The sequence below is a fragment of the Nilaparvata lugens genome, chromosome 13 (assembly GCF_014356525.2).
Source record: "Nilaparvata lugens isolate BPH chromosome 13, ASM1435652v1, whole genome shotgun sequence".
Classification (NCBI taxonomy): Eukaryota; Metazoa; Arthropoda; class Insecta; order Hemiptera; family Delphacidae; genus Nilaparvata; species Nilaparvata lugens.
The window spans coordinates 16,389,270-16,404,236 of record NC_052516.1 but is presented as its reverse complement, the minus strand read 5'-3'; the positions used below and the strand labels follow the sequence as shown (position 1 = coordinate 16,404,236).

Below are 14,967 nucleotides of genomic sequence, written 5' to 3'. Positions count from 1 at the left end.
GACAATTATTAATAGGAAATTGATGGCATCTACTCATGCACAAACCTAGAGCTAATGTGGATATCATTCTCAGAAAGGAAAAATTCACAAAACAAATAAAAGGTGAATATAATTCTTTGTTTTCAATGATAATATAGTTATTGCTTTTTGGAATTCTCAATTGGTTAATCAGGTCAATGATTATAAAAGAAGTTTATGAGAGAATATTAAATCAGAAGTTTATGAGAGAATATTAAATCAGAAGTTTATGAGAGAAAATTATGATTTTGAAATATTGTGAATACTTTAATCAGTAAATAAGAGCCATTCATCAGATCTAAAATTTCCTCACTTTGAATCAGAATCAATTATAACAATCAATAATCACATCTTCCCTTAACTTTGGTACATCAGATCTACAATTTCCTCACTTTAAATAAGAATCAATAATTACATCTTCCATTGACATTGATATGAATCAATAATGATCATAGATGACAGCCGATATAGTGACTAATAATGTGAAATTGCTATGCCCAAATTATGAATCGAACAACCATGTAGAATAAAACATCCAATACACCAAATTCAACTACCAAATGATCAATGAATGAGATCTCAAAATACATCAGTCAAGTCTGTTTGATGTATTCAGACCTGATTGTCTAATTTTCAGACCTGATTTAGGTCCCAAAAACAGATCCAAAACCATAAATCCAAGTCTGAAAATCATACCTGATTTCCAGGTCTGAAAATCGCAGACCTTATTTTCAACCAGAAAATTCAAATACCAAATAATCAATAAATGAAATCTCGAAATACATCAATCAGTCTGAAATAGACTCTACCAACGTAAAAACTGCATTACAATGTTGATGACTAACTTATCACCTACAAAATTATACCATAAATTTTTGCCGAAAATGCCCCAATTCCTACTAGATTTCCTCAATTTCTTACAACTACATATAATTTTCCCCATTTCATGAGCTGAAAAAGACCCATCCAGACTAATTATTACACCGCTATTAGGATGTGATGAGTCTGAAGCCTTGACATAAAACTGTCTGGTAACATTTAATTCAGATTATCCACTAATCAATGTTGAATGATAAGGCACTCGAGTTTTTAATATTACTTTGATAACAATGACTGCCACGTGAAAACGATGTAATTATCGCTTTTTCAAGAGATCACTTGACATTTTTTTTTAAATGCTTCAGTTTTCTTGATTTTTTGAATTTTATTTGATGATTATTAAAGTAACATATGAGGTATGAATTCATTATTTATTATGAATACTATGTAATTACAGAACTAGGAGAGGAATATTGAATTGAGGGATTATCCCTGTATTCGTTACAGAAATTTTTATAATATTTTATGTGTATGACATTTGTTTGTAATTAGTATTTAGGCTATATTCCTTAGTATTCTGTGACTCTATTCATATGTATTTTTACATGTTTATGAATAAAGATTTTTTCAATTCAATTTTTAATGAGTATAACAATCATTATTACAAGTACCGGTAGCTCAAGTATGCACGAAATTCAGTTTTGTATGAATAGTGTTCTTGGTTTTCGAATGAAAATAGATGGAGAATAGTAAATAAATTTTGAAATTTTCTTTTTCTTCTTCTTTTCACGGGTTAGGCATTATTGCCTGTTCCGAACTTCTGTTCCTCTAAAATCAATGACTTCCTGGGAGGACCGCGACCTCTTCTTCCAAATACGATAGATCCGTTTTCTTTGACAGTTTGAAATATTCTAAACAAATATCTATAATCTAGCAAACAGGATGGAACAAGTCTCTAAACTAAGTTTTTTTTCTTTCAATCACATTTTTCACCAGATATAAGGTGTATATAATAAGGTAAGATATAAGGTTTTACTACATAAAAAGGTTTTGAGACGGGAAAATTATATACAATTTAGTAGCGGCCAAAACTTTTCATTGCTTTGTATCCAAAACGTTTCATCTGCTAAACATCTTCTGTCAAATGAAAATTTATCAAATGAAAGAGACTAGTCACCAGTGATTTGCCGTCTCTACGTTCTATAAGCTGTTTAGTTTAGATTTAGAATGGTTTGTATGAATATTTTTGGACTGAAATTTTTGTGGAAATCTAGAAGACATAACCTCATTTCGGACTTTTAATATTACCTAAATTTGGGAGAGAAATAGTACAAGGTATTTTTAGTTTTTCTCTCCCGATCTGTGCTTCAATGTAAAAAAGAAATAGTTTACAATTGATAAATAATTAGAGCAACTCATAATATTGGAGAATCTTTAAATTTTTGCTCCACAAATGATATTTATTTATTTATGTATTCAACAATGATAAAACACATAATCATAAAATAATTGGGAATGGAAAAACAGGCTTAAAGTCCTTACTATTCTCAAGTCCTTACTTGATATTGTCCCACTAACTTGTACAAATTGGATACAAAATTTTCTTGGAGTCTTTCTTAAAGTAGTGAGTTTGGAGTTTAGCAAACCTCTTTATTATCATCGCACTAATTATCATCTTTCTCATCCGGTGAATGGCGAAGGCAGGCAGAGAAAAAGAACAAGTCAAAAGAGAAGGAAAAGAAGAGATGACCTTCTCACGGTAGTTTCGTCTCAATTATTATTTCACTAAACCGACCAACTGAAAAATGTAAATTTGCCACTCCACATGTACGCGCTATTATGGGAAGATCTGCTACCTTTCAGCAAATGCGTCGCTTTTTTACAATTGAATAGATCCGGACTTGGAAGTTGAAACACCTATAATTTGCGCTAGACGGCGGTTGAATCTTCTAAAATTAGATTCAAATGGACGGGATTGAAATTTCTCTCAATATATCCTGCATATTACATTTCCTTGCTAAGCTATTCTCTAACTATGGTAATTTAGTCAAGTTTAAAGCTTCATTCAGTCATAGAAGATAGTTAATCAAGTACAGTGATCAATCATTATACAGAAGACAGTAAGTTTTGAAAAAAGGTGGAGTCATCTATAATCTATAATCTTAAAAACGACTGCCTTGGTCAACAGCCACTATTGAAGCAAGGATAGGAGACAAAATTTATAAGGTCATACCAGAAGGAACAGAGATTCGGTGGAGGAGACATAAGGATCAGATTTTGAAAACTTAGGAAGGGAGAGATGTAATGTATTGAGAAATCATATGTTTAATTGGAACGTTACCATGGGATTTAGGATTAATAGTTAGTACATAGATCTGGCCTAATGGCATCAAGTTAATGTTGTCTTATTTAAGTGAATAAACGAATACTTCACAATGTCACTTGAAAATGGCATGAATGTTGAAACATGTGATAAAATAATTCAAAAAAATCTGGTGTGGTACACTCACACAACTTTCCTTGCTCATTGATCTAAAAGCCTCATTCTTAAACGAGGATATATTAGGGGAATAACATTATGCCGATTGGCGACTAAATAACTACGATTATACTATTGTTATTGTGTTCAGAGTACATTTTCCTTTGTTTGAATTATGAAATTTCAGGATTTTTTGAAAGTTGTCATTTTTGAGAAAATCGTGATAGAAATTTAACAAAATTCATTCTTCTCAGGAATATTACGGAGCTTCTGCAATTTTCCCAGAAATGAGACTCATGTCAGTTGATAGGGCTTATAAATAGCTATCTATGGTATAAATTTGAAGAAAATCGTTGGAGCCGTTTTCGAGAAAACCGTGAAAAACATGGCTTTTTTAGTAATTATCCGCCATTTTTCTCAAAAATATTACGGAGCTCCTGCAATTTTCCCAGAAATGAGACTCATGTCAGTTGATAGAGCTTTTAAATAGCTATCTATGGTATAAATTTGAAGAAAATCGTTAGAGCCGTTTTCGAGAAAACCGTGAAAAACATGGTTTTTTAGTAATTATCCGCCATTTTTCTCATGAATATTATGGAGCTCCTGCAATTTTCCCAGAAATGAGACTCATGTCAGTTCATAGGGCTTATAAATAGCTATGCATGGTATAAATTTGAAGAAAATCGTTAGAGCCGTTTTCGAGAAAACCGTGAAAAACATGGTTTTTTAGTAATTATCCGCCATTTTTTCCGCCATCTTGAATTGAATTTTATTGAATTTCTTATTGTCGTGTCCTCATGATATAAGGACCTTAAGTTTAAAATTTCAAGTCAATCGGTTAATTAGAAATGGAGTTATCGTGTTCACAGACATACACACATACACACACACAGACCAACACCCAAAAATCATGTTTTTGGACTCAGGGGACCTTAAAACGTATAGAAAACTTGAAATTGGGATACCTTAATTTTTTTTGGAAAGCAATACTTTCCTTACCTATGGTAGTAGGGCAAGGAAAGTAAAAAGGGTACTGAGATTTTTATTTCTATTTATATTACAAGTAGCCCTAAACAGAAAAAAATCTATAATCTTTCTATAAAACATGATGAACGAAAACCCTTATTAAACATGTACGGGATAGGAAATACACGAATATAATATTATTTATTGAAGTTAGTAAATTATGAGAAGATGGAGAGTCAGGGATGATTCTCTATTGTCTTTTTTCTTTATGGCTACTTTTAATATAAATAAAAATATTAATCTGAGTGCCCTTATAAATTATTTTGTCACTACATTTTTCGGCTACTAATGCCATTTTCAAGTCATAGAATGACTTATTTATGATTCTCTATTCTTATTCTATGGTTATATGCGCAACATTTTATAAAAATAATGAGTTTAATTATTTCATTTGCTATCAATCAAAACACCAACATTAGCCAATATTCCAAAACAGATTATAAATTTCTCAACACTCAATCCATCTTAAATCATCAATCAAAAGTAAATCTAAGTGCAGACATTTTTCAACGATGAAGGTTTACATTACTCAATCCATGGGAAATTATCGATTAAAGATAAATAATTTGATAAACGTCTGGACCTTGCCTACTGTTTACTGCGCTAAATATTTATCCAAGCTCCCACTAATATAAGTCGACCGTTATTTGGAAGTTGAATTCAACTTTTTCTTATCAGATGCTAAATAAATATTCAACTGGTCCGTTCCAAAATGAGAAGATTCGGATGCAGTGAAAGAGCATTAAATAAGAGATTAATTATACTGCAACGGTGATTTTTCATCACTGCAACGGTCACGGGTTCGATTCCCATTCCACCTGGCATTACTTAATCATCACTCATTTTTATTAAAAACACACTCCAACTGGCATTACTTAATCATCGCTCATTTTTATTAAAAACGCACAAGTTAAGGTTCAAGAAAAATCTTGGTCAATTGAGATCATCTTGAGAAAAATATGATTCTACAGTCAGGCGCGGATTCAGCCATCCCCCTTTTCCAAGTAGTGTTTGAAAAAAAGTTGAGGGTTTGTTAAAGATTAAGCTAAGGTGGTAAGTTCTAAAAATCTAGTTTATTATTATTCCTTAATAAAGCTCTCAAATGCTGTTTTCGATTGAGAACTTCAAATATTTACCGGGTGGGGCGAGTCCTACAATCCCAATGCTTACAAGTTGATAGTAAAAAAATTACTAGTAAACAATGTTAAACATTGTTAACATTGTCATAGTAGTAAACATTGTTAGTAGTAAACAATGTTTTCAGTAAAACATTGAAAAAAATATGATTTGATTAACAAATAATGCAATGAGTTATCCTAGGGCTTCGATAATAACATTCAATAAGGAGTATTTTTATTTGCATATTTCTATATGCTAATATTTCGGTGATAAAGTCACCCAAGAATAATATGATTTGATCAGCGATAGAAGGATAAATTTCACATCTATAGAACTTCAATTAAATTCAATTAGGAATTTTCTATTTGCTCAGACAATAACGGTCTAAAATTTTTACGCGCCTTTTACCGTTAATAAAGTTTTTTATAAGTGATTTTAATTAGAAATAACAGGATGAAGCTAATTTAATTCAATTTTTTGTGAGGTCAGGTTAGATTTTCTATTACATAAGACATCGGGAAGATTCTGATTCATGATTCTGGATGAGAAATGAGTGAGAAGATTGATGAAAATTGAACAATAACTATTTTTACACAAAAAATCAAGGCCAAGTACTACAATAATAATAATTAGCATTCATACATTTTCCTAAAATTCGCAAACAAAGATTCCTTGCATCCTTATTACCTCATTATCCATCTTTATTATTACAGTATGGAGGATTAGTTGCATTACTGGATTTCAAAAATATTACAGAGCTAATAATATAATTAGCATTGGAGAAAACCTTATGTTTGATCAGATAAGTTATGTTGAATTACTAAGAATATTTTCAGCATCAGAGAACACCTTATTCTTGAACATATAAGTTACTAGCCGTCAGGCTCGCTTCGCTCGCCATATCCGTCTAGGAGCTCCCTGGACCCCCGACTGGATCGTCCAGGGATGAGATCAGCGGGCTCGCTTCGCTCGCCTGCATTTTTCATTTAAGCAGATAGTCAAAATACTGAGAAAACGCAGAAAAGCTGAGAAAAACGCTGATTTTGGGCGTATCTTTGATGAAATATTAAAGTCACCTCATCACAACATTTTTAGACCCTACCTAAACCTCTGTCTGAAATTTGGACATTTTGTGTCTATTACTTGATGAAAGAACTAAGAAAACGCAAAAAAACGCAAATTTTGGGCGTATTTTTGACGTTATTGCAAAATTCCTTCTAACACAACATTATTACACCCTAGCTGAGCTTCTGCACTAAATTTGAACATTTTCTGTTCATTTATTCTCGATAAAGCTGAGAAAGCGCTAAAAACCGCTGGAAAAATGCAGATTTTGGGCGTATTTTTGGAATTTTTCCAAATCCGTTCTTAGTGGAGGTTCTGTAGGTTCTGTAAATCCGTTCTTAGGGAGGGAATGTATTTATGTTAGTGACTTACATCATGTAATCTTGAACTTTTGACGAGGCCTGAAATGTACTGTACAAATGTATTTATTGGTCAATAAAACAAATTTATTATATTATAATTTATTATTATAGTGCGCCTCTAAAGGGCCAGCTGAGCATACCTACCAAATTTGAACGTTTTTGGTCCGGTAGATTTTTAGTTCTGCGAGTGAGTGAGTCAGTCAGTCAGTCAGTGAGTGAGTGCCATTTCGCTTATATATATATATATAGATGTTAACTCTAATACTGATTATGTTTGTTTTCTCGCTGAAGACGATGTCATTTGAGCTCAGGCTTGTGCATGAGAAATGGGATGGCTAAAGATGGCTAAATTAAACAATTTAGGAAAAACTGTAGACGATATCTACAGTTTAAGGTGAGTTCCAAACCACAAGGAAGTGATTTTGAAGCTAATAACCTTTGTAAAACAAATTTGTTGCAATTCAAACAACCCATAACTTATTTTGAAAGAAATTTCAACAAACACTACACTACTAAAATAAGCCTATATTGAAGCTAATAACCTTTGTAAAACAAATTTGTTGCAATTCAAACAACCCATAACGTATTTTGAAATAAATTTCAACAAATACTACACTACTAAAATAAGCCTATATTACTTCAATAGCAATAAATTAGCTTCTAACTGACAACAAGGAATGCATAGAATGTAAAACGGCCTTGAAATGTACAAGCTATCATCCAACTAGGTTAATGAATACAAAATTGTAACTGATAAGACAAGTTACAAGGTGGGTGTACACTTTATATGACTTGTCTTCTAACTATAGAGTTATTACTCAAAACTCTGTAAAACCTTCTTCTATATAGCATTCTACTAATGAAAACCAAGAATGCAATAGCAAGTAGTTTAGATTAGAAATACACTATTGAACTATGAATAAACAGGTATATTTGGAACTATCTATAGAATGTGTTCAAAACCAAACTGAATAGAATCATCGACCATGTAAAATTAACAAGACTTGCGTCAGTTAAAAGCTGATAAGGAAATGCACTTCTTGAAATAGATGTTTTCTTTCTTTGCAGACAGTGGAAATGTGAAAATGAACTAAAAAACAATAGCCGACACTAACATGTATTCGACACTAAACACTATAGACTATATTCGACATGTATCTGGACTGAATTGAATAGAATTATCGACCATTTAAAGTGACCATAAATTACATCAGTGAACTGATAAGGAAATGCACGTTTGGAGTACATTCATTGTATTTCTTTCACAGTGGAAAAGTACTGACTACCCAAAAAGTCTAATGACCAAGGGAAAACTTGAAAAAAAATGATTAAGAATTGGACAAGCCTAGAGACAAATATATCAGCATGATGGGTAACAACATAGCCACCTCTAATATAAGGCCCTGGCCTACGATATTGCAACGTCGCAGTGTAGGCCTATAGTGAGGTCCACGTTATAATGACAGTATTTGATTAACTTTGATGTTGCTATCCTTCTCTATCATTCGACAAAACAGGTAGTACTATCCTTTTCTAGCTCCGCAACGATGCCAAATCTGTTTTTGACAATGCAGAAATAAAATTAATTGAGGCAGATAATCGACAACGCTGTTTTCCTATCTTTATCCACTGTCATTATAACGTGGACCTCACTATTGAATCTAATACATGATTGGTGAAGAAGATTAAAAAAAATACCAGCTGATCTTTTTCACAAATCATGTATTAGATTTTAGGCCTACAGTGCGAAGTTGCAATATCGTAGGCCAGGGACTTGTTGACCGAGCGAAGTGAGGTCTAAGATTCAAGTCGATGGTTTGGCATTTCTCTTAATGTTTAAATGTTTATATGTTGCGCATTTACGGCGAAACGTGGTAATAGATTTTCATGAAATTTGACAGATATGTTCCTTTTTTAATTGCGCGTCGACGAATATACAAGGTTTTTGGAAATTTTGCATTTCAAGGATAATATAAAAGGAAAAAGGAGCCTCCTTCATGCGCCAATATTAGAGTAAAAATCAGACTATAGAATTATTCATCATAAAGGTAGGCGCACACAGATCGTCATCGGACGAACGGCACGCATCCAACGGATCGGAAGAATAGATTAGCTGCATTGTTTTCAATTGGAGTTCGCATACCTATCCGCATCGTATAGGTATGCGCACTCCAATTGAAAGCAATGCATCAAATCTAATCTTCCGATGCGTGCCGTCCGTCCGATTACTATATGTGTGCGCCTACCTTAAATCAGCTGACAAGTGATTACACAGATGTGTGGAGAAGCCAGTCTATTGCTGTATTTCCATAATGTCTATAGTTTCAATCAGGTACTTGTGGACGAGAATACTGCGTGAGGTCTACTGTTCTAGTATTAGAGATGGCTATGGTAACAATGATTAATGATTAATGATCTATGAGGCAATTGATCTATGGCGGAATCATCCTCTTATCTGGGTCGATTTTGGCAAACAAATTAGACGGTCAGACATCTGCCTCTGCCGTCTGAATTTCAAAAGTTGGCTTGATCTTCAGTTTCAGTAAAAAATAATTTCTGATCCTCTTGTAAGGCAGTGGGTGGACAGCATTGTGTGTTGGTGATGTTGTGTAGAGAATCAACTGATCGTCTGATAGGAGTTGCAACCAGCTAACACTATCTTCATAATTTCATATGAGAGCTAAAAGTTCAAAATACTTCAACAAATCAATACCAATCATCTTAGTAATATCAATATACTGGTCAAGACACTAAGGCCCGGTTTCACCAATCTCGGTAAAGACATTTTAACATGGTCAAATGAGGTACGGTTCACGAGTGCAGTGGAACATATGATTTCTATCTATTTCTATAGATAGTTCCTGTTTACACAATGTAAAACGTATACGGCTTGACCATGTTCAAATGTGTTAACCGTGCTTAGCGAACCCAGGCATAAGTGTGAGCCCCTATAAATTTCATAAAACATGGTGCTCTGAGAGGAACGTTAGTCACCTGATGTTACTCTCGTCAATACTGATGTTAACTTCATTGCTGGACTCGTCAATACCAGTTCACAATCCTTTCATTCACACTGAATCATGTATTGTAATTATTCATTTCGGTATTCATTTTCCCCAAAAATATGTTAGGTGACTACTGTGAATCGGTCTTGCTCCTCCAAGATCCACTCTCACACACAAATGTTTGCTTATCTCGGCTCCCAAAACAAACTGTAGTATTCTGTTCAAGAGAAAAGATGCTGAATTCACACATATCAGTGTCAGTGAAAGTGACCGGTACAGTAAGAATATTATTCCTATAAGATTTAATGGGACTGTTCATACTCTTTTGGCCGTGCTGAGTGGGAATAGTACAATTAGAACTCATGGAAATTATATTTTCACTGCGTCGGTCACTACCACCATAGATAAACTGAATACTAATACGGATATTCGTTTGTCTATACTGAAACTGATACGTTATCATCATCATCTTAAGTGCAAGGACTAGGCTATTGTCTGTTCCGACTTACAAATAGCTTATAAAGTAGTTATTTGAGTTCAAGTACGGGGACCGAGCTTCGCTCTGGAGTACAAAAGCATAAAAAATTTAATACGAAAGAAGAAATAATAATAATATGCAAAATTCATACAGAAATGTTCTATCCAACCACAGTGAATTGAGATTAATTCCCATAGGAATGCAAAAACTTCCCTCACAAAGGCCTGGTTGCACAAAAGCCGGTTAAATTTTAATCCTGAATAACTTCTCGTGAACCAAATCAGAGAAGACCATTTCAAAAAGATGGTTCTACTGGAATTAATCAGGATTAAAAATAACCCGGCTTTTTTGCAACCGGCACTAAGTACCTGATTGAATGATTACAAAAGTTCAATAGCTGAGTCATAATTTTGACACGGTCCCACACACAAGAACTCGCTCACTCACTTCCATCATCAACACACGACGAAATAATATTATTATCAGCTGTTTTTCCAAGGATGAATAATAATTATCCTTTTAATGTCCTTCAGCGAGTTTTCCCAGTGATGAGACCTAGTGCAATCAATTTTTTATATTATAGACCTACTATGTTCTGAATTTCGTGAGAATCGTCAGAGCTGTTTTCGAGATCCGGTAAAATACGAACATAAACAGAAATTGCTCGTTTAATAGTATAGGATAATCCAGACAGCCAAGTTGACTAAGGCGTTGCACCCTTCAGTCTGCTAGTGCTACCTGGTCGCGAGTTCGAATCCCGCCGAATCCCCTCAGGCATGGACGTTTGATCATCTCATAAATCACCCTCGCACTTATAATTACCCACGCACAAGCATATAGCTCATGTGGGCATCATCCGCAATAATAATAAAAGGCTATAAATTTACATTTTTTATACATAACATAATTGAAATACATTAATTAATTATTGACATCTCTTATGTGGTCTTCCAATTGATGTTCTAGTTTCTAATTTATCTACAGAATATGTTAGAAAGATAAGAATATGTTAGATAGATTAGAAAGATATTTTATCAGATAAATAACGATGGAATAAAGTTTGAACTAACCTTGAAGACCTCAGAGAAGAATCCTGAGCCGATTTTCTCGCGATTGAAGTCGTCCAGCCGATGCAACCCGGAAACAGCATGACGCAGCGCGAGGCACGAGGGTCCCGTCACCCGCGAGTCGCGGTTCGAAGGAGGATCCTCGCCGAGGGAAGCCTCCCGGAGGTCGTCGGCTGCCATCGGAGGGAGTTTCAGGGCCCCTCCGCCGCATGAGCCCCCCTGCTCCTCACTGTACCCACTGTCGCGCAACATTACCGTTTCACACGTAAACGCATCCTTTGTGCAGCACACATTTAGATGGCGCCGTTTACAAACTCGCCGATTTTTTAGTTGCCCGACAAAAATGTGTTAAACAGCGAACTATGATACCGTTCACACCGATGACAACTATTTCGATGACAACACAGTAATAAAAGATACCGGTCAAACAGGAGGTGCCGGGCCCAGTGTTACACAATAACCACCTACACTGTTCACAGAACCGTTTACTCAGGGGATAACTATTTAGTTGACCGAAAAAATGTATAATGCAGTAATAAACGAGAACGTTAAGCAATAGGTGATTACTTAGTTGCCGGGCTCAAATGTGTGAAACAATGATCAATAGTACCATTCACACAGAGGGTATTCAGTTACCCAAATCATGTATGTTACGCCAAAATCAATTGAAGCTATCACACACAATATTTCAGATTATTCTAGTTGATTTAGGCAATTTCGCAACGGCGGATCAATAATTAATGGTTAATTAGATCGTAGGTTGGCAAAACTTGAACAAAAATAATTTTCTCTCAGACGTTGTCTCTTTTGATGGTAAATTGATTGATACAACTCTCACTCTCATTTGAAACTCAATAGCACAAACCGAACTAGAACTCCCTAGTTTTTTGAAACACTAAATTGATATCATTCGTAGAAACGCTTGGAACTAACCGATGAGTTCATTATATTGAATTAAACGGTGATAAATGGAAAAACGTCATTATGAGCAAATCAGATTCAAGCTAGTCGACGATTGTACAGAGAATTTTCATCTGGATCTGAAACAAGAAGAAAAATTGTTCATTGAAATAATTTTCATTTGATTAGGTATTAATTATTATTAAGATATTTATTATAATATTGTTATTGAATACACTTTTCCTGTAAACTTATTCTATGTTGAAAATAAATAATATTCCTATTTACATATAGTATTTCTGAGAGGTCTCAATATATTTTTTTCAATATGTCAACTACTGTTAAGCTTCAAACCTTTTTCACAATCGAGCGTAGTTTGTTTACGTTTTATTAATTTATTTTGATACTTCAAAATGGCCTTCATGTGTCCTAACAAGACTTAAGTTAATTAGAATACAAATAAAAGGGTACGAATTGATTAAAAAATATGTAAGCTAATTAGAGACCCCTATTTTTACAACACAGGTACAGTGTATTTCCAAGGATTGTGTATGATCATTTCTTGACTTCCTATTGAATAAATTGTTTGTTTTTCAGATATAAAAATATACACAAGGTGTATATTTCTTGAAATTATTCATGATAATTATGAGGCTAGTTTAAATCTCAGTACACATTTTTTTCATAGATCAAAAAAATATAATTTATATCAGAGATTTTTGGAAGTAAATAAAATATTTTGGATATTTTCCAAGTTCAACAGCGAAAAGATGCTTTGCATCAATAGCTTTATCTAAGAGTAAGTAAGTAGGCTATAAAATTTCAACGAAAGTTCAACCAATTGAATTACAAAAAATAAAACTTGACATGCAAATAAATTAAAATATAAGTATAGTTTCAATACATGAATCTGAAAAGTGTGAGATATTCAAAGTTAAATAGTTGTAAGTAGAACTCGAACCATTGTTTGTTAGATACTTGTTAGATAAATGATTGAAATGAAAATTATATTTTTAAAATTATAAAACGTTATAAATTATTGTAATCACGGTACTGTACTGAGTATAAATATATTACCGGTAATAATTTATTGACATTGATCAGTGTTAATGTAGCACGAATTCACAAGTTCAAACCTGACTAAATTAAGTGGTACCTATGAGTTAGTTCAGTTTGATTTAAAAATATCATTATTCAAATAAATAGCTCAATTTTTTATAAGTGGACCTATGTTACACTAAGTTACAGTTGGTCAATAAATATAAGAAAATAACAAATACCTTAAAGAATTACAGACTGAAAGCACTGTCAATGAACTTCAAAACCTCAAATTGAACTGGAATGTTGAAATACGTTTGCCTGATTGAACTTGATTAGGGTAATAGCTTCATTTGAATAAAATCCACTATTTTCTAAATAAGGAAATTATAACATTGAACTAGATAGTGTACTGGGTTAATAAAAGCCTTAAATTTGCAAATCTTGAACATTTCTTACAAGAATTGACTGTCAACCTATATTGTCAATAAACTAACATAACCTTCACAACAAAACAGGAAGCTTCTAAATAATTATTATTTTTGACAATTTTCATGGATTATATAATTAAGAAACTATATCAAAAGATAATGCAAAGTCTTTGCAGAATACACTAGTAGATAACACATAAAGACTAAAATCTGGGAATTATTATAAAGCAGATAAGATACGTAGCACTAGGTACTTCGTGTAAGAGGCTAGATAGGTTGGCCAATTGCAAAGGAAAACCCTCAATTCAGACAATATTCTAAATATTGGTTGAAATACATTGAGATAATAATCAAGACAAAAAATCATTGAGGTAGAGAAAAGATATGATAATGATAAGTGAAACTACATAGAAATTATTACGAGTGAAAATGACTTGCCAGCAAAACAAGCAGCAAACACTATTTTAAAATTTAGCTTACTTTTCAAACACACACACCTATAGAGTTTTCTCACTTTATCTATCCATGGAACACAAAATTTTCACTAAATAGCACTACTTCATAATTGACAAGACATTTACTACAGCTCAACATTTCCATTACTATTTAGAAACTTTCTACTAACCAATAACATTCACCAAATCGCCATCTTGCAACTGCAGCGCCGTCTGGTCACATGAACGTCAACTATTTCGATCATGTGACCAGCGGCGCTATATTTAAAAACTTTTAGACTGGAAATTTTTCATAATATTTATTTCTATTCAATTATATCAATTTGATAAAGTTTTGAATGAAATAGCTTTTAAAAAGTTTATAATTATTTTTGGCTTGTCAAGAGTTTTTTTTACATTAAAATTTCAAATAAAGCAAATTCGAAAACTATATTCAACATTCAAGAGAATAAGGTGCTGTACAATAATTTTTGTTTATGTATTTATTTGTTATTTCCACTTGTAATAACTTAAAAAATACTGTTTTGCATACCAATAATCATAATGTACTATATTATTTGCTTATAATTTATTGGAAATAATGAATCATCACAGACAATAACTCAATCATCACAGATAACTAGAAATAATATGATTTAAGTTAGTGATGAATGTATAGAAATATAACTTTGAATAAGTTCAGTAATACTGTTCAGTAGCTACTAC

At 33.0% G+C, this 14,967-nt stretch overlaps 1 protein-coding gene across 6 annotated transcripts in view; it reads right to left on the bottom strand.

Moving 5' to 3' along the window:
* The window catches only part of LOC111045830, an 85,790-nt gene extending 71,325 nt beyond the window's left edge, over positions 1–14,465 (bottom strand). For 4 of the 6 annotated variants that reach the window (XR_005572787.1, XR_005572786.1, XM_039439923.1 and 1 more), the window contains exons 1-2: positions 14,288–14,464; positions 11,442–12,478 (exon numbers count right to left, since the gene is read on the bottom strand). Coding sequence is in view for 4 of the 6 variants with exons in the window: in XM_039439923.1 (XP_039295857.1) it covers positions 11,442–11,690 (249 nt within the window). In the remaining 2 variants the exon portion in view is untranslated. Of the gene's footprint in view, positions 1–11,441; positions 12,479–14,245 lie in introns of all 6 variants that reach the window. The other 2 variants (XM_039439926.1, XM_039439924.1) reach the window with 2 other exon arrangements.
* Positions 14,466–14,967: the final 502 nt, after the last annotated feature.